Consider the following 26,911-nt stretch of genomic DNA (forward strand, 5'->3'; position numbering starts at 1 on the left):
CATTGTTAGTGATATGTGTAACACGGTCACCAAGAGTGCCTGCCATTAGGCACAAGCCTCTTAGCAGATTGTATGAGCCACCTTTTGGAATCAGTTCTGCTTTCTTAACAAAGAAGCTTGTGAATTTGGCTGCTCTAAAGTCTTACTAGCTCAGAGAGATTCAGCTGGGGCTGCAGAGCCGCCTGTGGCTCTCAATGAGTCCACAGGCCAAGTTTATCCATTGACTTTAGTGGCATTATACCAGCAAATTTGGCCCCATCAGTTTGAGCAGAACTCTGATCACAGAGAGGGCTGCCAGCAGAGAGGATCCTTCAATGCAGAGGCCTTCCTAGCAGTGCAGGTGAGCGCCTACCTGGTGTTGCAGAGAGCCACAAAATAACTGTGCAGTGTCTTAGGCCCGCTACTGCTAACAACTAATGGAGTCTAGCTCAAGTGATAGGCACTTGTGTGTTTGGAACAGGAGCATCTGAGTCCTCTCCTTGCGGTCACTGTGACATTCCAGGTGGCCTAATGTGCAAACCAGAGAACCAGTCCTGTTCTTGATGGCCACATGTTCATTAAAGTCCTGATGCCCCTTACTAAAACCAATTGAGATAAGAACTTCCACTAAATAGACAAGACAACTTTGCCTCCATCGCATTGATTGCTCTGCTGTCATGTTCTGTCCCTTTCTGTTACCCTTTATCTTGTCTGTTCAGATTGTAAACTCTTCTGACTGTCTCATTGTGACTGGGGTCTCAGGGGGGCCACACTGAGATTGCTCAATTAGGGCAAACTGCGAAGAATAGGGCAGACAATCCCCAAAACTCGTGGTTATTCTTATCCTTAGATTCACCAAGCCAGCAACAAAACAGCCTCTACAAAACCTTACTTGTTACCCAGATGCCAAAACACAGTTCCCTTCAAGCAACCCGGCCTCGGGCTTCCACCCAGACAACCAAGACAAATACAATGAGGATTACTGAAAATCTTGTTCGTCATACAAAAAGTTCTACCAGCCCCAAAGGACTGAACATATTACCCACCAAGGTAATGAATATTTCAAATTTTACTCAAATACATGCTTCCCGGGGGTGGTGGGGGTGCGAGGTGGGCATTAGCCCCTGCTCTTTCTCTTCCTGCCAGGCCAGAAACTGGAGCTGGACAGGAGTAAGAGGCGCCCATGGAGCCGAGGCCGCTGTGGGGACCCCCCACCTGCCCTGGGGGGCAGAGACACGGGCCGGCGGCTGCCCTTGGGCCCAGGGCAGGTGGAGGGTCCGGGGCTTCCCCCCCTCAGCGTCTTTGGCAGCTCTGGCTTTCTGGCCTAGCCAGGGGGCAGGGCCTCAGGCAGTCCATGAGGAGTAGGGGGCATGGCCACAGGGAGGGGTGGGGCCCATGGGCAGTGGGTGAGCCACGGGCTCGGGGAGGCAAGCCCCCGGTCCAGCCTGCCCCTTCTGCCCAAGGCCCTGCCCCTCCCGGGCTGCCTGAGCACCTCCAGCCCCAGAGCCCGGGGCAGACAGTGCGGCCCCCTGCCCCAGAGCGCCGCAGCCCCACCAACACCCCCCCTCCACCCCGAGCACAGGGCAGGCAGCCCCAGTGCCATCAGCTTGGCCCCAGGGCCCCCAGCGCTGTGCGGCCCCAGCCACCCCAAGTCCCGGCCATAGGTCAGCCACCCTAGCCCCAGCCCCCTTCCCAGAAGAGTAGCCGCCTGCCTGGGGCCAGGGGGAAGTGGGCAAGCAGGAGGGTCCTCCGGGCAGCGCCTGGGCAGGCCAGGCGGGGCTGTTTGGAGAGGCACAGCATTCCCCAGCCTATAGGAGGTGCCACCCATGCCTGGGGCTCCTCCGTGTGTCCCGCCTTGCATGTTGAAAAGGGGTCACCCCATTTCCAAGTAAAATTAAGCCTTGAGTCATGAGCGTGAGTCGGGCTTCTCAACCTCACTTAGAAACCGCTGTCAGCGCTGGCGGCGGGGCTGCTGCCAGGGGGAGCCCCAGCTGCCTGGGGAGGATAGGGGCGCCCCTCCTTGCGGCCCCCTCCCCGCAGGAGAGGCTCCTGCTGTCAGCCAGATGTGTGCCCCGAGAGCACCCTACAGGCTCAGAAACTGGAAGGCAAATAAAGAGAACCCGGGTTTCATTTAAAAAAAATCCCTCGATTTTTAAGCCAATCTCATGATCTGAGGAGGGGGGGGGGGGTCTGACACATGATTTTCCGAGGCCCCGGGACTGGCAACAGCCCTGGGCTCTTCAAGGGACGCGCTCCGGTGGGAGGTGCAAGATGCACGCACAACTGGGCCCCCGTGACTGCACCCCGGCGCGGGGGGCAGGGTCCGGGCACCCCTGGCAGCTCCGCGCACCCCGGCGCGGGGGGCAGGGTCCGGGCACCCCTGGCAGCTCCGCGCACCCCGGCGCGGGGGGCAGGGTCCGGGCACCCCTGGCAGCTCCGCGCACCCCGGCGCGGGGGGCAGGGTCCGGGCACCCCTGGCAGCTCCGCGCACCCCGGCGCGGGGGGCAGGGTCCGGGCACCCCTGGCAGCTCCGCGCACCCCGGCGCGGGGGGCAGGGTCCGGGCACCCCTGGCAGCTCCGCGCACCCCGGCGCGGGGGGCAGGGTCCGGGCACCCCTGGCAGCTCCGCGCACCCCGGCGCGGGGGGCAGGGTCCGGGCACCCCTGGCAGATCCGCGCACCCCGGCGCGGGGGGCAGGGTCCGGGCACCCCTGGCAGCTCCGCGCACCCCTGGCAGCTCCGCGCACCCCGGCGCGGGGGGCAGGGTCCGGGCACCCCTGGCAGCTCCGCGCACCCCGGCGCGGGGGGCAGGGTCCGGGCACCCCTGGCAGCTCCGCGCACCCCGGCGCGGGGGGCAGGGTCCGGGCACCCCTGGCAGCTCCGCGCACCCGGCGCGGGGGGCAGGGTCCGGGCACCCCTAGGACACCCCGGCGGGCCGTGCTGGGCGCACACGTTCCCCTCCTCGCCCCGGAGACGGAGGAGGAGGCGGGTGGGGGACGGTGCCAGGCGCATGCTCCGCGCCGTCCTTTAAATCCCCCGGCTGCAGGCCCGGCTGCTGCCGCCGCACGTGCTGATCCCCGGGGGAGCTGCCATGTCCCACGAGTCGGACCCCGGCCGCCGCCGCCACACGCACGACACCTTCGGTGAGCGGCCGGGGGGCGCCTGCAAGGGGGCCGGGGGTTGGTTTGCAAGCCGCGGGGGAGCTCCCGTCCCCGCTGCACCGGGAGCTCGCTGGGCCCCGAGAGGGGCCGTGGCTGCGGCTGGGGGCGCGGCGGGGCGAGCCGCCGTCTGGTGCCGCGCGTCAGGCTGCCCTGGAGGGGGAAGAGTCCCGCTAGCCGGCCACGGGCCGCGCCTGCTCCCTCGGCTCGTGCCGAGAGGCCGGGGAGCAGCCTCCCGTTCCCGGCCCCAGCCCTCGCCGGCGTGCACGAAAACCGGGGGGCTGCTGCAGCCCCGGCCCAAGCCGGACTAAGTCTTGGCTCCCGCGATGCCGCCCAGACCCTCTCCTGGGCAGAGCAAGGCGGACACCTGCTGGCTCGAGCTCGCCAAATAATTCTCTGGCTCGTTTCTGTTGATGTATAAATAGAGCCCTGCCCCACAGAAAGGTTAGGGATCTTGGATTAACTCGGGTCCCCAATTTACTGAGCATCTGAGGCTTTATAAACCTTGGCACCGAATAACAACCTCTGAAACCCAGTGGAAAACCTCTATGAGGTGCGGATGCCCCTGCGGGTGCTAATGCAGCATCTTGCTGGTGTGGGAGACCCTGAACCCAGGCTGTGTTTGTGCATGGGGTGCATAACCCTTCCTGGGATATAAAACGTGGGCTAACCAAGCGAGTGTATCTTGCTGTGTGTTCTGAGTGAAACATGTTTGCTTCTGGTAGCACCCACCCCGTGTGCTAGATGCAAGGGCCAGGCCTAGGCCGGGAAGCTCAGTCTATGGGCAGTCTGCGGCGTGCCACGCTTGGGGAAACAACAACCAACTTGGGTGTGCTGCTTGCTGTGAATCTAGTCTAAGCAGAACGGAGTCTGTAAGGCCAATTTAAATCTCCTCCAGGTAGGAGACTTGAGGATGAGCGCAGAAGCATTGTCAACCCCAGACTGCCAACAATCATGGCATTGGCTTAAGAATCGTGAGATTTTAAAACTATTTTGTAGTTATTCAATTACCTTCTGGTTCTTCCCCCCCTCCCCCCGGTCTCTAGGGTGCACAAGCTCTAAATTTACAAGCTTTTCTCTGCAACCATAAGGACTAGAAACTTACATGAAAGCTGATATTTTCGTGCAATAGCATGATTCCAGAAGCTGGGTCTTTAAGGAAAAAAATATAAAAATGGTGAGACCGGCAATAATGTGGTGAGAGTTGGGAACACTGGTGAAAAATAAACTAGACTCCTCAAATTCTTTCAGTTCCATTATCTAAACCATGCACAAGTAACCTTTAAATGTATGGCTTTATCTTGAAAGTGCCCCTTCTTTGTCTGTCTAAGCTGCCCTATTGTATTAGTGCTTGAAAGAACTGGTTATAAAGCATGAATAGCTGTGACTCAAGACCAGATGTGTAGCCAGATTTTATTCTCCTGGCGCCTCTGCCTTCAGCCTGTCTTAGCAGGGTGGATCAGCATTGTACAATATAGTGCTAGGCACTGCAAAGGGCAGTCGGACAATATTTCTGTGTGTAGGGGTGTTCTGGGGACCCATGGCAGGTTTAGACAATACCAACTTTGAAGTCCCATTTTTTGTACCTAGAGGTAGGTAGATGGGGTACATGCTGGAAACTAGCTTGATCATCTGCCCTTTGACACCCCTAGAAACTGACCTTACCTAGCATCTTTTGTCAACAAATAGGGTGGAGGAAGGGGGAGGAGGATTGATCCCCTAAACATAAAGGGGAAACTGAAATGCTTTGAAAGCCGTATGCTGTTGGAGGTGACCAATGGGTTAAACCAGCTCCAGGCTCTGTTTCTGAAGCCCCAGGGACCTTGTCAGTCAGTCAAACTGGTGTAACCGTGACAGTATAATTGGTTAGTTTGGTGACGATCATGTGAAGCCACTTCCAAACCAGCCCTGTGAGCTGTGTTTTGTTATCCTAGCTGTCATCTGATTCACAGTGGACCTCTGTTGGGTGAGCGTGTAACTTGGCTGGAATTTTTGGGTTGCTTGATCTGTCCTCTGCTCTGGTGGTAGCAAGAGTAGAGTTTTTCCAGCCCCACCCTGAAATGGATCTATCTAGGCCAAACCTGCCAACGTCAGAAGGAAAACAAGGGGGCTTTATAACGTCTGCAGGGAGGGGTGGAACCTGGGCCCCCTTTCCTTGCCCAAAGGTAACCTTCAGATTACCCCGTCTAGAGACCGCCAACCCACCATTGCCTCTAACCCAGCAGGAAGCAAACATTCCATGTAACAAAAATACTGCCTCCCACTTGAGTTTTCCTCCTTGATGCATCTACTGGCTGCTGTGTAAGTCCACAGAGCTGTAAAAATGGGGTGCCTTCCCCAAGGATGACCTAAGCGAGAAGGGGGGGAGGGATAGCTCAGTGGTTTGGGCACTGGCCTGCTAAACCCAGGGTTGTGAGTTCAATCCTTGAGGGGGCCATTTGGGATCTGGGGCAAAAATGGGGGATGGGCCCTGCTTTGAGCAGGGGGCTTGGACAGGATAACCTCCTGCGGTCCCTTCCAACCCTGATAGTCTATGAGCTCGACAGAATACAGCAAGTGACGCTCACTGGAAAAAGTCCTCCAGTGTTTGTTGCCGTGGAGGAGTTTCTCTATTGTCTCTTCTGATTTGGCCTTTCTTCCCCTCCATCCGTGCTTTCTCACCTTCAGCATTTCTCTCCCCCATCCTGCCTGTTCCTAATAATGACAGTCTGGGATCCATAACGGCTCCCGGTTAGAAGCACTGCACCCCGATGGCGACTGGCTACTTTGCTCACTCTCCCTTTACCGTATGCGTTTCAGATTTCCACAAGGAATTTGAGCATCGGGTCGACCCCCATCGGCGAGGGTCGCTGTGTGACCGGCACTGTGCTGCCATTAACAACACCCATGGAGACCTTGGGGACATGCATTCGGGATCCCATCAGCATAGCATAATGACGCCCAGGATACTGCCGGGTAAGCAGAGCTGAAAGGGTTGCCTGGAATGGTGCTGGGCTTACTGCACAGAGTTGGCCCTGGGGCAATGGGAAAGGGTTATAGAGGGCGCCTTTCTCATTCAGTCCCTCTTGAGAGGAGAGGATGAGGTGGCTGATGCTCCGTAGCTAAGAAATGCACTGCAGCAGAAACTGTGCAGACAGCCCGGGGAATGCAAGGGGGGCTCCAAGTGCAAAGGGGTCGGTCTCTGACCACCTTCTCCAGCTCTGGGGTGTCACACCAGAACCCTGTGGCACTCACCTAGCACCTTTGGTTGAAGGATCTAAATGCTTGGCAAATACAAGTGATGCCTGCCTCTCATGGTGTGAGGAGAGGCAATCTGCCTTCTCTTAGAGGAGCAGATCTGGGACATAGAGTGACTTTAAGTGGATGGGAGAGCTGGGAACAGAACCCAGGAGTCCTGGGCTCTAACTAATAAATGCTTGTTATATGGGTGGATTCCCTGAAATCCTATTGTGGTAAATGGTATTCTATTAGCATGGCGAGTATAGCTTATTTGTAATAGCAAGCACTTCAGGTTTTCTAGCATCAAAGATCTTGAAATAAAACTTCTTGTAACGTATTCCTCTACTGGCAGGCTAACCTAGCACCTACCCAGGGGAGGAGACTGATCTCTGGTTGCAAAAATACCCAATGCTTAAAAAGTGATTATGAAGAGAGCAAGGAAGTGATGCTGGGCCAGAGCAGACTTCAGACAAGGAGTGCTCTCATGACCTGCATCTAGCTAGATAGGAGGAATAATGCTCTTGCCAAGGGACTGCTTGCGAATGCTGTAGGTAGAATACGGTGGCGTTCCCTTGACTTCCGTGAACAGCAACAGGGGGAGCAGCAATGAAAGGGTTAAACAGTTCTACGTCAAAAGCCGCTATTCGAGGCACAGTCTGTGCCAAGAACGCTGGGCCATGGCTGCTTTACCTCTCTCCCACCATTCCTGTGCCCATACAGTGGGAATGCTGACCGTAGGGGGGTGGGGGCAGTGTTTAGGGTATGCAATTAGCTAATAATCATACACCTTGGGTGCAACCCCCGCAGTTCTCTCATGGTAACTTCCCCTGTGTGGCGTACTGAATTTGACAAATGCGTAATCAGCTCTTTGTTATTTCTCATGTCTGCATGGTTTAGTCCTTTTCCTTCTCTCTGGTCACAGCAACATCCTCGCAAAATCCACAGAGAACGACGGGGCTGTCTTGTCCCTTCTCATGTGCTCCTGAGACTGGCTGGAAGGACTGGTTATGAATCATTTCTATTGCGTGTTTTCCAAAGCACTTGTGACTTTTGGGAATGTGGCTGTGTTGAACTGTTTGCCATGGGGGTCCTCAAACGTCCCCATAGCAGGGAACCGCCTGTCCAATGAGAGATGGGGCTCGGGGACCTCCTCTCCTGTTAGTTGCAGTGGAAAAATCTAGAAATTCACAAGAAAAGTAATGCAGGGAAAGTGCTTTATGGGACCAAATTGGGGGAGGGGAGGGGGCGCGCCTGGAAAATCTCCATCCAAGAATATTAAAGGAACTGGCACATTAAATCCCAAGGTTATGGGCCTACCACAGGAGAGGGTGGGTGAGTTTCTGTGGCCTGTACTCAGCAGGTGAGACTAGATGATCATGATTGCTCCTTGCTGGCCTTAAAGTCTATGAGGAATGGATCTTTTAGCATGTCTTCTCCAATTTCGCTCCTGGAGCCAGCACCGTGTGAGCAGCCAGCTCTCCACGCACCCCCAGCAAGCGCTCCGGATTTTGTGATGTGCAGCAGGCCCTAGCTTAGGGAACCACTGGTTTGGAGGAACAGTGGTGGGTGGCTTGAGTGTCTCCCATTCATGGGGTCTGGCTGGTCATATGGCACTGCTTCTACTCCCTGATTGCGACGTGTGGATTAGAACCACTCACCCAAATATCCATCAGCTGTCTGCCCGGGGTGAATAACTAATAATTTGACCTTACAAATAGCAGCGAACTGATGCTGGGACATTCTTCTTGCTGAGACTTGCAAATGTATTTTGTCTCAGTGTTTTGTGTTTGTTCAGCATCTAGTAGAATGGGATCCTGGCCATGGCTCCAAAGGGGCTATGGTAATACAAATAAATAATATTGTACTAGCTCTCGTCCATCCTCCCCGTGGAAGGAAAAGGCCGGGGTAGAGACCGTCGAATCGTGGAAGTCAACGAATGGCTACGCAGGTGGTGTCGGAGAGAAGGCTTTGGATTCTTTGACTGTGGGATGGTGTTCCAAGAAGGAGGAGTGCTAGGCAGAGACGAGCTCCACCTAACGAAGAGAGGGAAGAGCATCTTCGCAAGCAGGCTGGCTAACCTAATAAGGAGGGCTTTAAACTAGGTTCACCAGGGGAAGGAGACCAAAGCCCTGAGGTAAGTGGGATACCGGGAGGAAGCAGGAGCGCGTGAGAGGGAAGGGCTCCTGCCTCATACTGAGAAAGAGGGGCGATCTGTAGGTTACCTCAAGTGCCTATACACAAATGCACGAAGCCTGGGAAACAAGCAGGGAGAACTGGAAGTCCTGGCAAAGTCAAGGAATTATGATGTGATTGGAAGAACAGAGACTTGGTGGGATAACTCACATGACTGGAGTACTGCCATGGATGGATATAAGCTGTTCAGGAAGGACAGGCAGGGCAGAAAAGGTGGGGGAGTTGCACTGTATGTAAGAGAGCAGTATACTGCTCAGAGCACAAGTATGAAACTGCAGAAAAACCTGAGTCTCTGGATTAAGTTTAGAAGCGTGAGCAACAAGGGTGATGCCATGGTGGGAGTCTGCTATAGACCACCGGACCGGGGGATGAGGTGGACGAGGCTTTCTTCCAGCAACTCGCAGAAGTTACTAGATCGCATGCCCTGGTTCTCATGGGAGACTTCAATCACCCGGATACCTGCTGGGAGAGCAATACAGCGGTGCACAGACAATCCAAGAAGTTTTTGGAAAATGTGGGGGACAATTTCCTGGTGCAAGTGCTGGAGGAACCAACTAGGGGCAGAGCTCTTCTTGACCTGCTGCTCACAAACCAGGAAGAATTAGTAGGGGAAGCAAAAGTGGATGGGAACCTGGGAGGCAGTGACCATGAGATGGTTGAGTTCAGGATACTGACACAAGGAAGAAAGGAAAGCAGCAGAATACGGACCCTGGACTTCAGAAAAGCAGACTTTGACTCCCTCAGGGAACTGATGGGCAAGATCCCCTGGGAGAATAACATGAGGGGGAAAGGAGTCCAGGAGAGCTGGCTGTATTTTAAAGAATTCTTATTGAGGTTACAGGGACAAACCATCCCGATGTGTAGAAAGAATAGTAAATATGGCAGGCGACCAGCTTGGCTTCACAGTGAAATCCTTGCTGATCTTAGATACAAAAAAGAGGCTTACAAGAAGTGGAAGTTTGGACAAATGACCAGAGACGAGTATAAAAATATTGCTCGGGCATGCAGGAGTGAAATCAGGAAGGCCAGATCACACCTGGAGTTGCAGCTAGCAAGAGATGTTAAGAGTAACAAGAAGGGTTTCTTCAGGTATGTTAGCCAAGAAGAAAGCCAAGAAAAGTGTGGGCCCCTTACTGAATGAGGGAGGCAACCTAGTAAGAGAGGATGTGGAAAAAGCTAATGTACTCAGTGCTTTTTTTGCCTCTGTCTTCACGAACAAGGTCAGCTCCCAGACTGCTGCACTGGGCAGCACAGCATGGGGAGGAGGTGACCAGCCCTCTGTGGAGAAAGAAGTGGTGCTGGACGTGCACAAGTCAATGGGGCCGGATTCATTGCATCCAAGAGTGCTAAAGGAGTTGGCGGATGTGATTGCAGAGCCATTGGCCATTATCTTTGAAAACTCATGGTGATCGGGGGAAGTCCCAGACAACTGGAAAAAGGCTAATGTAGTGCCCATCTTTAAAAAAGGGAAGAAGGAGGATCCTGGGAACTACAGGCCAGTCAGCCTCACCTCAGTCCCTGGAAAAATCATGGAGCAGGTCCTCAAGGAATCAATTCTGAAGGACTTTGAGGAGAGGAAAGTGATCAAGAACAGTCAGCATGGATTCACCAAGGGCAAGTCATACCTGACTAATCTAATTGCCTTCTGTGACGAGATAACGGGCTCTGTGGATGAAGGGAAAGCAGTGGACGTGTTGTTCCTTGACTTTAGCAAAGCTTTTGACATGGTCTCCCACAGTATTCTTGCCAGCAAGTTAAAGAAGTATGGGCTGGATGAATGGACTATAAGGTGGATAGAAAGCTGGCTAGATTGTCAGGCTCAACGGGTAGTGATCAATGACTCCATGTCTAGTTGGCAGCCGGTATCAAGTGGAGTGCCCCAAGGGTCGGTCCTGGGGCCGGTTTTGTTCAATATCTTCATAAATGATCTGAGGATGGTGTGGATTGCACCCTCAGGAAGTTCGCAGATGACACTAAACTGGGAGGAGTGGTAGATACGCTGGAGGGTAGGGATAGGATACAGAGGGACCTAGACAAATTGGAGGATTGGGCCAAAAGAAATCTGAGGTTCAACAAGGATAAGTGCAGGACTCTGCACTTAGGACGGAAGAATCCCATGCACCGCTACAGACTAGGGACCGAATGGCTAGGCAGCAGTTCTGCAGAAAAGGACCGAGGGGTTACAGTGGACGAGAAGCTGGATATGAATCAGTGTGCCCTTGTTGCCAAGAAGGCCAATGGCATTTTGGGCTGTATAAGTAGGGGCATTGCCAGCAGATTGAGGGACGTGATCGTTCCTCTCTATTCGACACTGGTGAGGCCTCATCTGGAGACTGTGTCCAGTTTTGAGCCCCACACTACAAGAAGAATGTGGAAAAATTGGAAAACGTCCAGCGGAGGGCAACAAAAATGATTCGGGGACTGGAACACATGACTTATGAGGAGAGGCTGAGGGAACTGGGGATGTTTAGTCTACAGAAGAGAAGACTGAGGGGGGATTTGATAGCTGCTTTCAACTACCTGAAAGGGGGTTCCAAAGAGGATGGCTCTAGACTATTCTCAATGGTAGCAGATGACAGAACGAGGAGTAATGATCTCAAGTTGCAGTGGAGGAGAATTAGGTTGGATATTAGGAAAAACTTTTTCACTAGGAGGGTGGTGAAACACTGGAATGCGTAACCTAGGGAGGTGGTGGAATCTCCTTCCTTAGAAGTTTTTAAGGTCAGGCTTGACAAAGCCCTGGCTGAGATGATTTAATTGGGGATCGGTCCTGCTTTGAGCAGGGGGTTGGACTAGATGACCTCCTGAGGTCCCTTCCATCCCTGATATTCTATGATTCTCTGAGCAGCCCTACAGGCCAGACATGCAGGATCCTTACAGGGCAGCCCTATAGCTGGCTGTGGGGCTCTGGCTGGGGGTGATGTGTGTCTAAATCTTGGGTTTCTCCTCGCTGGTCTCTTGCGCAGTGATCTCAACACCTGCCTGCTGCCAGCACCTCTCCGACGAGGTGCAAATTTGTGACGGCTGCCTGGTGAAAACCACCATCACTGCGGAAAACGAGGTGGAAGCCAACAAACTCTCCAACAACTATAAGGTTTGTTCTGTGTTCTCCTCCTCACCCGCACCCTTCTCTCTTTGGGGTCATGCATCAGTGGCTGAAAGCCCAGAATCTCCATGAGGGCTGCAACCTCTCTGCTGGCACATATGCTCTCAAGCTAGGGTGCTTCAGAAAGTGCTTCTCTGTTCTCCGCTGTGGCTACTAGGCTCTTTCCTTCGCTCAGGGCAGTTGTTCGGATTCCCTACAGAAGTGTGGGCACTGCACAGTCCGGGGCACTGTGTCAGCTGTTTCTGTGAGGAGCCTAGTCTGTAAAAACCCACTCCTGCAACGGGGGTCTAGCACTGGGGTGATGGGGTCGGTTGTCTTACTCCAGTGTCTGAGACGAAGGGTGGCTCAGTGGTTAGAGTACTAACCTAGGCCTTGAGACCTGGTATCCATTCCCTGCTCTGTTACAGACTTCTTGTGACATTGGGCAAGTCACTTAACCTTTGTGCCTTAATTTCCCGTCTGCTGGAATTATTATTTGAAATTAATATGGGAAATCACCAAACACAATTTAACCATAAATGCCTTTATTAAATCCAAAGGTCAAATGGTTGTTTTAAACCTGCTACCTATTAATTTCCTTTTGATGGCCCCTTGTTCTTGTATTATGAGAAGGAGTAAATAACACTTCCTTATTTACTTTCTCTACACCACTCATGATTTTATAGACCTCGATCATATCCCCCCTTAGTCGCCTCTTTTCCAAGCTGAAAAGTCCCAGTCTTATTAATCTCTCCTCATACGGAAGCCATTCTATACCCCTAATAATGTTTGTTGCCCTTTTCTGAACCTTTTCCAATTCCAATATCTATCTTTTGAGAAAGGGCGACCACATCTGCATGCAATATTCAAGATGTGGGCGTACCATGGGTTTATATAGAGGCAACATGATTTCTGTCGTCTTATCTATCCCTTTCTTGATTCCCAGCATTCTGTTTGCTTTTTTGACTGCCGCTGCACATAGGGTGACTTGCCCAATGTCACTCAAACTATTATTAAAAGCCTAATTATTAAGCAGCTTACTACATCCAGATAGTAACAAAACATATTTATAAGCACTTGATCATGATATTTACAAATGGGCTAAACCCAGGGGTGTTCCGCCCCATACTGGTCGGCTCCAGCGTGGTCAGGCAGGTATTAGCAATGAACCCTTTGAGTTTACTTTTTGTATATCCTTTAACAAACAAGTGATGTCATTGCCAATGACTGACTTCAGCTAAAGACCAACCTGAGACGTTCACCCTGGTTTCCAGTCTTAATCCAGATAAGATTTACAACCTCCTCTCCTCCCAAGGTCTTTCCTCCCCTCCTTCTTGCTGTACACCAGTTTTCCCGTTGCACCTGGATTCACATCGGCTTTAACACTGGTGTGTGGGTTGGGGGAGGGCCAAGTTGGTTCATTTTAAGACTATCTTCTTGGTTTGATTTAAAATCATTTGCAGTTAAACCTGTTGCTCAGAGGCCGCCTTTGTAGAAACGTCCCCTTATCTTATTAGTTGTTGTTTGAACCAGACATCCACCCTACCTCATTCCTTCTGGCTTTATAACTATTTCCAAAGCCTTCCTGCTACTTGCTAGTCAGGGCCTTTCTTTACAACACGCACATTTCCTTAACCAAACTCAAGTTAACTTTAATTCTCTAATTTTAAACTTCTCATACACATCTGTAAAACGGGGTTAACAGCACTGCCTGATCGGGGTGTTCTGATGGTTCTAAAATTCCGCTCCTCTTACACCCAGGCTGCCAATCTGAGCGTAACTCCTAGAGGCCCCGTCTGGCCAATCTGAGGCTGAAAACTGGCCTCCTGCTTAAGTCTCTCTTCTAAATGTTTCTTATACTGTTAGTGGCAGTGACCTGCATGTTAGGCCTGCTGCTTTGCTAAATACCTTTTCTGACTCGCATCAGCTGTGCCTCTTCCATAGATCATGTGTTGTAATTATTATTTACGCAGGGTATCACGGCAACACTGATTTAACCATATTTTCTTTAGAGCAATTGTACCTTTCGATTTAACAAACATGCCTAACTAATAAGCAATTCGCTACATCCAAACAGCAACAGAAGCATTTGCCCAAGATACTTACAAATGGGCTAAACCCAGGGGTGCTTAGACACCGTTGACTCCCACTTGGTTCATTGCTAATATCTGCCTGACCCTTTTAAAGAGTTTACTTTCCTGTACCTGTTAACAAGTGATGTCCTTGCCAAGTAATGGGCCTTCGTTAAAGCAAGATGAAGGCATTTCTCATTTAGCCAATTGACTGAACCAGGTACCCAATTAACCATGTCTTAGGTTCGGCCTAAGGTAACAGAACTTAAATAAGAGAACTGGTTTTTCTAAGGGTCACTACAAGTGTGTCACACCTCTTCTGTCTCATGACCTCATCCATTTTGGTGACATGCTTTGGGCCTGTTGCTTATGCCAATATCCCACCTCCAATTTAAAACCATAGTTCACCCACATCTAACATGGGCCTATATTCCTAGATTGTGGCTGGCACATAGAGCCTCTCAAAAGCCACATGCGGCACAAGTCACCTTGTACGTGGCATGTTCTCCTCTTCAGCCATGGGTCGGACAAGTCAGTCAGCCCAGGTGCTGTACACAACACTAGCTTCTCCAGATAGTCAGTAACTAAATTCACTTGTCTAGATCAAGGTTTTAGCTGCCCCAGGCTAATGGACAGGAGGAGCCTGCTACCTGAGAGAAGACCTTGGGGAGCAGATGCACCTAACCCCACAAAGGGCTTGCTTCCAAGGGAGCACTCTCATCTAACGAGGCTGGTGCCTGGCGGTGAAGGGGAAACCCTCATACCCTGTGGGAAGCCAAAGGGGTGAGGCAGAGGCCAACCGGCCAAAGGAAGAGTTTATTGTCCTGCTCTGACCTCCACCATGTAGTCCTCTTTCTTTATAGACTAAGAACAAAGAAGGCCACTAGGTGAGCAAGAATCAAGGTGAGCAAAAGCAAGGACCTCTGATGCAGGGACTTGTATGACAGTCACCACTCTGTCTGAGCATCCTGGAGAGTGTGGACTCTGGGAGGAACTTTGGGGGCTTGAGATGCATGCAAAGGCGATCTCCGTCACAGTGGTGGGTTTGGGGGCCACTCTCTTCTTCCCAGGCTCAACAGCAATGGTGCTTTACCTTCCTGGGTGCAGAGAAAAAGCTGCCCCATTGACCAATAAAATACAAAAAACACCCTGTATCTGAATCTGGGAATGGCTCAACTCCTCCCGGCCCTGCACTGATCACACAGTTTTCCCTCTGGGGGAAGTTTAGGTTGGATATTAGGAAAAACTTTTTCACTAGGAGGGTGGTGAAACACTGGAATGCGTTACCTAGGGAGGTGGTAGAATCTCCTTCCTTAGAAGTTTTTAAGGTCAGGCTTGACAAAGCCCTGGCTGGGATGATTTAATTGGGGCTTGGTCCTGCTTTGAGCAGGGGGTTGGACTAGATGACCTCCTGAGGTCCCTTCCAACCCTGATATTCTATGAATGAACCACACGGGACACACTAGTCATGTTCGGTGCCCTGATGGTAGCTGCGTGGATGCTGTGTGGGGTTGTACGAACCAATGTAGAATAGAACAGAAAGGTAGATGCCCTAGGTGTGGCAAAAGTGGGAACTGTCCTTTCCCCTTCCATCCCCCACATCATTGATGAATGACGTAGCTCTGATCAGAGCCTTTAACTTTGTGCAAATTGATTGCCCTTCCATTGGGGAAGCCCTGATCTCATAATAGCACCTTCTGACTTACGTGAAATTGCAAAACTGGCGAGTCATGCATCTGAAAACCAACCATTGTTTGTCCTGTAAAATCGTAATTTTCTCACTCCCTTTCGCTCGTTAATCTGGATTAATTTCAGTTGAACGTAATCTGGAGGACCTCAGCAAAGTAGCCCTAACTGCTGAGCCCTGCATGGGTCTGGGGCTGCTGATGCTGCCTCCGCACGGAATGGGTCTGGTTCATCTGGGGCAGTAGCTAGCTGGGAATGACAAACCGGCTTTTCATCAAAACCACTCTGCGGCATGCTCCACAGCAACCAGCCACCAGCTCCAGACGGGATGAGAACAGATCAGCACAAGGGCACTCTGAGGGCTTGTTCTGGGCAGTCTGAACTTCAGACAGGTGACAAGGTGCTCTCCTCAGTCCTGTGACGCTGGTGGTGCCAAAGTGCTACAGAAATGAGCTGGCTTCTGAGACCCCGTCCCCACACACAGTTGTCTCGCTTCGTACAGAAGCTTTGTTCATAAAGCAATCAATGGGGCGTGCTTAGGGCAGGACTGCAGTTGCTACAAGGCAGCATTTTATATCCGTGAAGATGTTACTACACCAATGGGAGAACCTCTCCCGTTGACATAGGTCCTCCACCCCTTCTTCCCCCCCCCCCCCCCGAGAGCTGGTAGCTTTGTCAATGGGAGACGCTCTCCCATCGCCACAACGCTGTCTACACCAAGTGGTAGGCCGGTATAACTGTGTCGCTCCAGGGTGTGGATTTTTCACACTCCTGAATGATGGAGTTATACCTATGTACGATGATCATGTAGACCCAGCCTTACACCATCCATTACTCCCCCATCAGCATATGTTGGCTACAAGCACGTTATTAGATGGCCGTGAGCAATGCAACGCAGTGCCCAGTTTCCATTGGGTTTATAAAGTCTGACCCAAAGCTAAGGACCTGGAGGCAACTGAATGTCCCTTGTAGTCCGTTGGTTACCGGGGAGCAAAAACTACTGAAGATCCCAGGTGATCTAACTTGCCTTCGTCCCCCTTTTAGCTGAGGGGGTCATGGTCTTGTGTCCAGATTACTTCCACAGTCTTGTGTCTAGTTACTTCCACATCTACAGCTGGAAGGGGGTTGGGGTGCATGAAGTTTAGGAGTGGGAAATGCATGTAACCTGTGTCTAATACCAGAGGCTGGGGGAGAGCACCAATGTTACCTGTGTGAGGTTCTTTTCTCACCCCATTACCTTAGTGCCTGAGCACCTCACTGCATAGCTTATCCTCACAGTGCCCCAGGAGGTAGGGCAGGGCTCTTGTCCCCCCCACTCACATGAGAACTCGGGTACAGAGTAAAGGTCATGCCCAAGGTCACACAGGGAGTCTGTGGCGAAGCAGGGAATTAAACCCAGGTCTCAAGTCCTAGGCTTGTTCTCTAGCCGCTAGGCCATCCTTCCGCTGTGCTGTGGGGAACTTCGAAATTCCCTCCAATTCTCGCTGCCTTCGCTTACCGAAACACAGTACAGGTAACTCGGGCCATGGAGTCCAAATTGGAACTGATCGAACATTCTGTGGGGGAAAGTCCTTCACACCTGCCATGCCCTTCTCCAGGGAATTCTGGGATTTGAGGATGGATTTTTACCACCCCTCCCTCATGTCACAGGAAGGCAAAATGCCTTTTGGTACATCTACACTGCAAAGAAAACCCCGGCACCGAGTCTGAGCCTGGCTCAATTGACTTGGGCTCTGAGACCCTCGCCTGGAACATCTGCACTGTTTGCTGTCCCACAGCCCCACAAGTCTGAGTCAGCTGACCCAGGCTCATGAGACACGGTGCTGCTGGTTTGTCTTACCTACCCTGTCTGTCCTCGTTAGCGAGGATTAACTGGCTCTGGTATTCACTGTTGATGATGTTGTGTGTTAACCACACACAGGATCTTCCACTGCTTTTCTCATCCGGGCTGGGCAGTGAAGAAGTTGACTGAGGTTTCTGGGGTGCAATCAGGGGTGTGGGCAGAGGGGAGTTGTCACTACTATGTTGGTGGCTAGTCTCAGTCGGCTAGTCCCAGACAACTGTATCCTGATGTTTGGTTGCCCTGGCTGGGGTCTTATTTCTACAAGAAGTCCCTCACCAGCTCTGTCTCCTGGTCTCTGGAGTTAGCCTGGCATGCTGGCTCCCTGATTAGTCTGAGGAGCACCAGCTCTGCCTTCTCCCCCCACCCCTCCCCACATGCTCCTGTGCGATCGAACTACTGTCTCCGGTCTCTCTCAACGTCCTGTGAATTAGGAACCGCAATCCTAATGTGGGGCAGCCACTGCCTCCTGCCCTCCGTCCCCCTCCGTATATCTGCCCATAGCCCGCAGCACTTCTGACTAGCTGGAAGGAGTGGAACATGCTCTCTGGAACAGCAGCACCGGCCAGGTGCAGTCGCTTGGGGTCTGACTTGTTTCTCTCTGCTTCCCAGTTTGGCTTTAAGAAATGGAAGAGCCACGTGACAGCCAGGCCCTGGGAAGACCGGTCGGAAATCGTGAAAGAGCTCTACTCAGATCTGAACGTTGTGAAAAGCCCCACAGGTAGGAAATGATGCCCTGCCCAAACTCCCCCTTTCTGGTAAGGGCATCTCTAAATCCCCCTCTCCCCTGGGCAGCTAGCAGTCCTGAGAGTTCTGTTTTGATCATATTTATCTGCAAGGCCAGTGAGGGGCACCTGGAATCCATCAACCCTCTAACTTGTCAGCACGTCTGGAAGGTGATTGTCACAAACTCCTATGGACTGACCCAGCCCTCGTGTTTAAAGTGCCACCGAGTGAGGGCCACCGCTTCCAAATCCAGGCCTCTGTGCATACCCTCCTTAAGACCACCTCCCGCCAAAGGGAAGCACTCTATTGCCCTCAGCAGAAGGCAATGGTGGCCATGCGTTGGCATTCATAATGTAACATACACCAGGCCTGCCCACAAGACCAGCAGCAGGGTGACTGCGGCAGCCACTGCCCTGTAACTGTGACCAACTCTCCCTCTCTGTTGAAGGAGGGTGGTGTCCTGGGCCCCCAAAGGAAATGGTGCATGTCTGTGACTCTTGTAGCAAGTAGAAATGGCACCTCCAAGGACCTGTGGACAGCAGCAGAATGTTTGTACTCAACACGGTGGGATTTCTTCCCCCCACGTTCTTCTCTGGCTCATACAATGCATTAGTTAGCTGATTAATGTGCTGCATTCCCATTGCTTACGTGACTGCTTCCCTGAATGGGCAGTGTAACTTTAGGGGAATGTTTGTCCACATCTTGGAAATAGAGGGCATGCTGCCCATTCGGCTTGGAGCGTCCCTTTAAAGGCTGGGAGCTAGGGCTTGAGCTGTCTGGTCTGTCTCTGAGCTGAGCAGTGCAGGTCAGATCCTGGGTCATATGTATCCCACCGCTTGGAGTAACAGAGTAAGAGCTTTTTCACTTCAGTTAACAGTGGGGTGTATGTGAGCGATCGATCGATTGATTGATTGATCATTGGCTCACGTCCGTGACCTAAGTCCCTCCTGGTGGTTAAGAACATAAGAACGGCCACACTGGGTCAGACCAGTGGTGCATCGAGCCCAGTATCCTGTCTTCCGACAGTGGCCAGTGCCAGATGCTTCAGAGGGAATGAACAGAATTGATCTATCCCCTGTCATCCAGTCCCAGAATCTGGCAGAGAGAGGCTTAGGGACACCCAGAGCAAGGGGTTGTATCCCTAACCATCTTGCTAAAAGCCATTGATGGATCTATTCTCCAGGAACTTATCTCGCTCTTTTTTTTTAAACCCAGTTATACTTTTGGCCTTCACAACGGCCTCTGGCAACAAGTTCCACAGGTTAACTGTGCATTGTGTGGAGAAGTACTTCCTTGTGTTTGGTTTTTAAAGATGCTGCCTATTAATTTCATTGGGTGACCCCTAGTTCTTGTGTTAAAGGGGTAAATAACAACATGTCCTCATTCGCGTTCTCCACCTCATTCATGATTTTATAGACCTCCGTCATCTTCAGCTTGAAAGAAAGATGACTAAGGGAACAGTCCCAGGCTCTTTAATCTCTCCTCATATGGAAGCTGTTCCACACCCCAGTCATTTTTTGTTGCCCTTTTCTGTACCTTTTCCATTTCTAATACAGCTTTTTTTGAGATGGGGAACTGCACACAATCTTCAAGGTGTGGGCAAAAGCATGGATTTATACAGAGGCATTCTGATATTTTCTGTCTTATTATCTATCCCTTTCCTAGTGGTTTCTAACATGGTTAGCTTTTTTTGACTGCCACTGCACATTGAGCGAGTGTTTTCGGAGAACTATCCACAAGGACTCTAAAATCTTTCTTGAGTAGTAACAGCTAATTTAGACCCCTTTTCATATGTATAGTTGGGATTGTTTTCCAGTGTGCATTACTTTTGCCTTTATCAACAGTGAATTTCATCTGCCATGTTGTTGCCCAGTTGCCCGGGTTCGTGAGATCCCTTTGTAACTCTTTGCAGTCTGCTTTGAACATTACTATCCTGAGTAACTTTGTATCATCTGCAAACTTTGCCACCTCACTGTTTATCCCTTTTTCTAGACCACTTATGGATGTCGAACGACACTGGTCCCAGTAGATCCCTGGGGGACCCTACTATTTACACCTCTCCATTCTGAAAACTGACCATTTATTCTTACCCTTTGTTTCCTGTCTTTTTAATTCATGAAAGCTCATGCTCAAATAAATTGGTTAGTCTCTAAGGTGCCACAAGTACTCCTTTTCTTTTTGCGAATACAGACTAACACGGCTGTTACTCTGAAACCTCTTTTTAACCAGTTATTGATCCATGAGAGGACCTTCCCTCTTATCCCATGACAGCTTACTTTGCTTAAGAGCTTCTGGTGAGGGACCTCGTGAAAGGCTTTCAGAAAGTCCAAGTACACTATATCCACTGGATCACACTTGTGCACATGTTTGGAACCCCGCCCCCCACCCCGCCCAAGAATTCTAATAGATTGGTGAGGCACAATTTCCCTTTACAAAAGCCGTGTTGACTCTTCCACAATAAATTGTGTTCATCGATGTGTCTGATTAATTCTGTTCTTTACAATAGTTTCAGCCAGTTTGCCTGGTACTGAAGTGAGACTCACTGACCTGTAACTGCCTGGATCGCCTCTGGAGCCTTTTTAAAAATTGGCATTACATTAGCTGTCCTCAGTCTTCTGATATGGAGGCCGATTTAAGTGATAGGTTTCATACCACAGTTGTTAGTTCTGCAATTTCATATTGGAGTTCCTTCTGAACTCTTGGGTGAATCCCGTCTGGTCCTGGTGACTTATTATTGTTTAATTTTATCAATTTGTTCCAAGACCACTCTGAGGAACTGTCCCAGATTGAAGTGATCAATATTTTTTTCACCTAAAAATCATGGCTAAGGCGTGGGAGTCTCCCTCCTGTCCTCTGCAGTGAAGACTGATGCAGAGAATTAATTTAGCTTCTCCACAATAACCTGGTCTTCCTTGAGTGCTCCTTTAACAGTTCCGTTGTCCGGTGGCCCCGTGATTGTCTGGCAGGCTTCCTGCTTCTGGGGTAACTTTTTTTTTTTTTTTTTTTTTTTTGCTGTTAGTTTGAGTCTTTTGTGAGTTGCTCTTCAATTTGTTTGGTTTTTTTTACCTGCCTAATTATACTTGACTTGCTAGAATTTGTGGCCCTTTCTATTTTCCACAGTAGGGTTTGACTTCCAATTTTTTAAAGGATGTCTTTTTGCCTCTAACTGCTTCTTTTACTCTGAGCCCTGGTGGCATTTCTTGGTCCTCTTACTTTTTTTTTTTTTTTTTTTTAAATTGGAGTATACATTTCATTTGATCCTTTCTCATGGTGTTTTTAAAAGGCATCCATGTAGCTTTCAGGCATTTCCTGCTGGTGACTGTCTCTTCTTTTTAACTTCCGTCTAACCAGCTTCGTCACTCATGTGGTTCCCGTTTCTGAAGTCAAACAGTGAGCTGGGAATGACCCTGGTCTCAGTCCCCCTCCTGGTGAATAAGAGTCCCCCAAACTGGTGCTACTTGGCAGTCTCCGCAGAGAAGCCAAGAACGGAATGGGCAGATGGCCACCTCTCCTGTCCTAGCAGAGTTTCCTCTGGGCCAGGGTTGAATACAGTGCCAGGGATTTTGGGGGAGTTGGTGTTGCTACCCATGCTGTACCTTGGGGCTCAGAAGAACTCCCTGGGTGCTTACTAGCCTGGGGCTCAGCTCCTTAGCCAGAGGAGAATACAAAAATGGTAAGAGGGCAGCAGAGATCTGCAGAAATAGAAGTCACCGCCCAGGAGAAACCCCTCTTTCTTCCCCACAAAAGGCCCCCAGCTACAGAGAAAGAGGGGTGCTATTGGTGCATCCTAATCGGGGGCTTTTCCCCCTCATTGCCTGTGGCTATCAGGAGCCTGCAGTACAAAGCCTGCCTGCTTTCAACCTGTGGAACTCATTGTCAGGAGATGTTGTGAAGGCCAAAACTGTAACAGGGTTCAAAAAATTTGATAAGTTCCTGGAGGATAGGTCCAGCAATGGCTATTAGCCAAGATGGTCAGGGTTGGAACCCCATGCTCTGAGTGTCCTTAGCCTCTGTTTGCCAGAAGCTGGGAGTGGATGACAGAGGACGGATCGCTCGATTGCCTGTTCTGTTCATTCCCTCTGAAGCACTATCAGAAGACGGGATACTGGGCTAGATGCACCATTGGTCTGATCCAGTATAGTAGCTCTTATGCTGGAAGAGAGCTCTTCCTCTCATCCCAGCTACTCTAACTTCCCCTCTCAGCCTTGGGGTGGGGGGGAAGTCCTCGTTACTCATGAACAGCTCCAGCCACTGTCTGTCTCCCACCTCTTCTCGGTAGCAGAGTGAAATCAACACAACCCTTCCACTGCTCCTTTAAGGGTTCTGGAATAGCAGCAGTCCAGTTAGTGTCCTTCTGCTCTTTGGGCAAAGCTGAGCAGCAGCAGAGGTACCAGAGAAGTCTGTCCGCAGAATCAGGAAAACTGCACTGCATCCCATCACAGTTGCAGGCTTTTAGCTTTGCAGATATAAGGGCTGAAACATCTAAAAGGGAGTGCTTAAATTCTGCAGAGTAGGGGCTTAGTCACCTCATCCACCAGGCAGTGTTCCTCATTTGCTTGTGGGCAGTGAGCGATTGGATTCCCAAGCCCAGCTGTACACATTTAGCGGATAAGCAGGACTTCAGTCTCTAGGGCTACTAATTCAGCTCCTTTCACCAGGACAAAATTCTGGGTATGAGACTTGACTCCCAGACCAACTGGGCCGCCCTCAGATGGGCTCCTCAGAGCTTATATCTTAGTTTCTCCACAGGTCGCTCCCTCAATCCTTATATCTTCTCTTTACCAGGTTCCACAGTCACCTGTGGGAACATCCTCTACCTGCTGCTGTTTGGATGGTGGCTGTCCCTCCTCTATCTCCTGGTTTCTGCCCTGATGTTCCTCACAGTACTGGGAGCTCCATACGGTGCGTTCTGCAGAGACTCTTGAACTGCGATGTGTATTGTCATAGGCCTAGTAGCCAGGGCCCATTGTGCACTGGATACACACAATGCGATCCCTGCCAGTGATCTGTGCTAGCTGTTTTATTTCTTAGACCCAACTCGGTTCTCATGGAACAGTGGGTTACAATAAACCTCGTGTTACATTAATAACGTCTTGCCGTAGTGCTTAGGAGCCCTGGTCATGGACCCTGTTGTCCTAGCTGCTGTAGAAACACAACAAAAATTGAATTCTTCCCACCCCTTAGAACATTAGACCACATCTGTGGGAGGAAAACAGGAGCAATATAAAGTGTAGGGAGGCAATATAAGACATCCAATAACTTAGATTCCAGGTGATTGAGAACTTGCAGCCCTTTAGTAATTAACCATGGGGACAGATTTATTGGGGATGTGGTAAATTCTCCATCACTGAGCCTTTAACTCATTACTGAGTGTCTTGCTAAAAGAGACACTCTAATTCAACCACAAGTTCCTGGGTTTGATGCAAGAATTATTGGATAAAATCTGCAGCAGGTCAGGCTAGTTGATCTAATGGCCTGCCAGCTGGCCTGAACCTTGTATTGGTGAAAGATTTCCTAAGTTAAGGTATGCAGCTGCCTCTGATTCTTCAGGCAGCGTGCACAACTTCCAAGAGTCATCCCCCTCAAATGGATAAGTAGGCAGCAAAAGAACTTGCTGTGAAACTCTTACATAAAACATCCAGGGGACAAATCTCACTACCCTGCTGCAGTGAGACCACTGTCCCCAAAAGCCGGCTTCCCAAACCTGCCTGCAGACCCCTATAAACCGTTCATGGAAGTGTGAGAAGTTGTATGCCACCGCTTGAATGCAAGGACTCCTGGGCTCTACTCCCAGAGCTGTGATCACACTCCCCTTGGGGCATGAAGTCAAATCACTAAACCCTGCTCATCTTCCCCCTCTGTAAAATGGTATTTCCTCTCTTCCAGGGTGGCTAGATTTAATCGGGCGTTATGTGGATGAAAAGGCCAAGGGCCACCATCCACTGGGACTTCACTTCCTGTTCTCCAGGGCCCCAGAAAGAATTAGGCAGCCTAGTGCAACAAGGGAGGGTGGTAGACAGGATGGGATGGCCTTAGTGGGTAATCCTTTGTTTCCGTTGGATACATGGTCTCCTCTTCCCTTCCTGGTAGGTAGTAGGACCTCCGACCAAAAGGCTGTTGGTGGCCCTGGGTCAGAAGCCCCAGGGTGAACTGTTGGGGGAAGGAGTCAGCGTCTCCTTACCAATGACCAGAGAACTGAAGGATGCTCTGCCTCCATTCTAGCTCTGCGGCTACTGCAGGCAGTTTGCTTCTGGTGCAAGAGTCCTGTCTCCTGGACCCTGTCGGTCTTGCCTCGCCTCTCCCCAGAAACAGCTAGGCTAAACTGCAAGAGCGCTTCATAGGAGCCGTGAGCTTCCTTCCACCCAGCACTCCTCATGGTGGTGAGGGCAGGTCACCTTCCCTGCCACCTAGGCAAGGCCCATCCCCCAGGACAGCCTTGGTAATCCTCCTCTGGCTCAGAGGGAGCGCCTTGCCGGCCAAGGGGAAATATCCCAGGGAGCCTTGTCCCAGCTGACTGCCATCTCCTTTCTCCCCACAGGGAAGCTGTGCTGGGAACTCGCTGGGTATTTTCTCTGGCCATTTGGCAAAGTGATTCAGAAGGTAGAGGGGAGCGGTGGGGTGGAAAATGAACGACCTGCTTCCTCGCTGTGCCAGGATTCGTGCCCAGTTCTGAACTGGGGATCCCTAGCCAACTGGCTGACAAAACTGCACGAGCATAGACTCTTCCCCGCCCCCTCCCTCCCTCTCCAGGGGGAAGCTGGCTTGCTTGCCTTCTACATCCTGGCCAGAAAAGGAGCCATGTTGGGAACGATTCCCTGCATAGGTACCCAATGCAGCTCGGGGCCTCTGTTACCGTGGTAGCAATGATCGCGTGCTCCGTGGCAGAAGGTGCAGTTCTCTGCCTCTAACGCAGGGCCCTGACCCAGCATGGAGCAGCAATCACATGACCTGCAGAGAACAAATGTAAAATTGGCAAAGGGAGCTGGAGCAGGCCCTGAGCCTCGGCCTCCAGTACCAGCCTCTGTGGGAGAGGAAAGCTGCTTTACTCATGGCTGAATCCTCTCTGCCTCTTGGTTTCCTTTGATGTCCCCTCCAGTACTCTCCCCCACCCCCAAATCTCTGCCCCTCTCTGAAGACCTGCTCTCCCGTCTCCTAGACCAGAACGTACTCTCGAAAGTGCAGCATCAAGTTCAACAAATGTGAAGTCATCTCGGAGGCGAACGAGGCGAAAGAGAGCACCCCCCTCCTCATCCGCCATGACCTGGCGCCCGGCACTCCACAGGAGTCTGGCAGCCGTGCTGATGCCACGCACTGGGTAAGGCCCTTTGCCCGGGGCGGAGGGAGGAGTCGGAGATGCTCCATCCCGAGCTGCTCCCTGTGCTTTTGGCATGGACAGCTCAGGGGATGGCTGCTACAAACTGGCACGCACCAGCTCAGCTGTGACTTCAAGTTGTAAGGCCTCTCCCCAGCTATCAGCCCAGTAGGTGCCTGCATCTGACTCCCGCAGCAGAGAGGCCAGAAGGAGCTGGGTTCCCCTTCCTCGTCTAAATGCCCCCCACCCCACCCCTGGATGGGAGTTAGACATGGCCCTTCCTACTCTGGATCAGCTGTGGCTTGGCTCACGCTGCTGGGTCTGTATCAGTGCAGTCCTGTGGCACTCTGAATACCCTCTCGGAATGGGAAAGAACCAGCAGGGAAACTTCTCTGGCTTCTGAATCCCTGCCCCCGATACTCCCTGGGCCAAGAGATGGAGAAACAGGATCCGAGTAGGTCTCCTCCAGTTGTACGGTCCCTATAACCAAAGCATGGGCGTAATGGTCTGCGCTGATGTCCCAGCAGATCCGAGTAACAGCTGGGGAGCCCCGATGGCTCCTGATTGGAAGTGCATTGCCCGTGGCCACTCACGCAGCCCTTGCTTCGCTCTTCCCACCAGCGGCGTGTGAACACGTATATCTGGCTCTTGCTGGGCTACCCAGTCCTCGCACTTGCCCATGGCCTGGTCTGTTTCATCGCCTGGCTCTTTGTGTTCATCATCCCCGTTGCCAAGATGAACGCTCGGACCGTCACCAAAGTCCTGCTCCTGCCCCCGGAGCACGTGCACGTCCAGAGGATGAGGAAGGTTGGTTCCGCAGTGACTGGAACGTGTTTCCAGCTCGCCCCTTGGGAGGGCAGGGGGGTGCCTGGCATCTAGAGAGTGGCCCGTTACTTGCTAACCTCTCCCATCCCTGTATGGGGGGGATGGTGTTTGGACTGGGAAGACTTTGGAGAGACTGCTCTCCTCATCCCAGCACCATCTGCATGGGAGGAGAGTTCATCTTGGCTCAGTGCCATGCTTCCCAATCTCCTGGACATAGGAGCAGGCCGAGCAGCTGCAGAAGGGCTGGGCGGGTTGGCTGCTTCTCATGCAGAGCTAGGCTGGCCAGGGGGGGAAGCAGCCAGCAGGGCGACCTGGAGGATGGCTGGGTTCAAGCCACCCCCAATATCCCTTTCCTGACACCAGTGCAGGTGAGCGCAGGGCTAAGCCGGTCGACATGACTAGCACAGGGCTCCAGACCAGCCTGCTCCAGAGCTCTGGCTGGCACAGTAGAGCGGCTCTGATAAGACCCTCGTTAAAGGTGCCTCCATCCCACAAAGGAGGGCAGGGGAGAGCCTCCTGAGCCCAGGGAATCCTTGGCCATTTCCCCTTGTCCAAACAATCCTCCCCTCCTTGGGGGACACCAGGAAATGGGAAGTTTTAGGCAACCTCAGCTGGAGACGTCTCTCCCAGCGCTGCCGAGAACAGTGAGGTTTGCTGCGAATTAGAAGCCACCTAACGCCTGGGCTCTCTGACCCCGCAGACAGAGGTGCCGCTGGAAGCCGAAGTGGTTCTGTGCTGCTACCGGGCCGTTAATGCCTATTACTACAAATACGCCGTGGACGGGATCAACGTCTTCGCCGTCAGTATCCTTCAGACGG

At 51.7% G+C, this 26,911-nt stretch overlaps 1 protein-coding gene across 3 annotated transcripts in view; it reads left to right on the plus strand.

Annotated features, from left to right (window-relative positions):
• The first annotated feature begins 3,012 nt into the window (after positions 1–3,012).
• Positions 3,013–26,911, plus strand: part of LOC140905487 (uncharacterized) — a 44,979-nt gene continuing 21,080 nt past the window's right edge. For all 3 annotated transcript variants that reach the window (XM_073328917.2, XM_073328920.2, XM_073328918.2), the window contains exons 1-9: positions 3,013–3,120; positions 5,935–6,090; positions 11,514–11,641; positions 17,843–17,951; positions 22,742–22,858; positions 24,495–24,556; positions 25,113–25,271; positions 25,890–26,075; positions 26,794–26,896. In XM_073328917.2, coding sequence (XP_073185018.1) covers positions 3,069–3,120; positions 5,935–6,090; positions 11,514–11,641; positions 17,843–17,951; positions 22,742–22,858; positions 24,495–24,556; positions 25,113–25,271; positions 25,890–26,075; positions 26,794–26,896 — 1,072 coding nt within the window. In that variant the 5' untranslated portion in view covers positions 3,013–3,068. The remainder of the gene's footprint in view (positions 3,121–5,934; positions 6,091–11,513; positions 11,642–17,842; positions 17,952–22,741; positions 22,859–24,494; positions 24,557–25,112; positions 25,272–25,889; positions 26,076–26,793; positions 26,897–26,911) is intronic.

This window comes from Lepidochelys kempii, chromosome 1 (genome assembly GCF_965140285.1).
Source record: "Lepidochelys kempii isolate rLepKem1 chromosome 1, rLepKem1.hap1, whole genome shotgun sequence".
Taxonomy (NCBI): Eukaryota; Metazoa; Chordata; order Testudines; family Cheloniidae; genus Lepidochelys; species Lepidochelys kempii.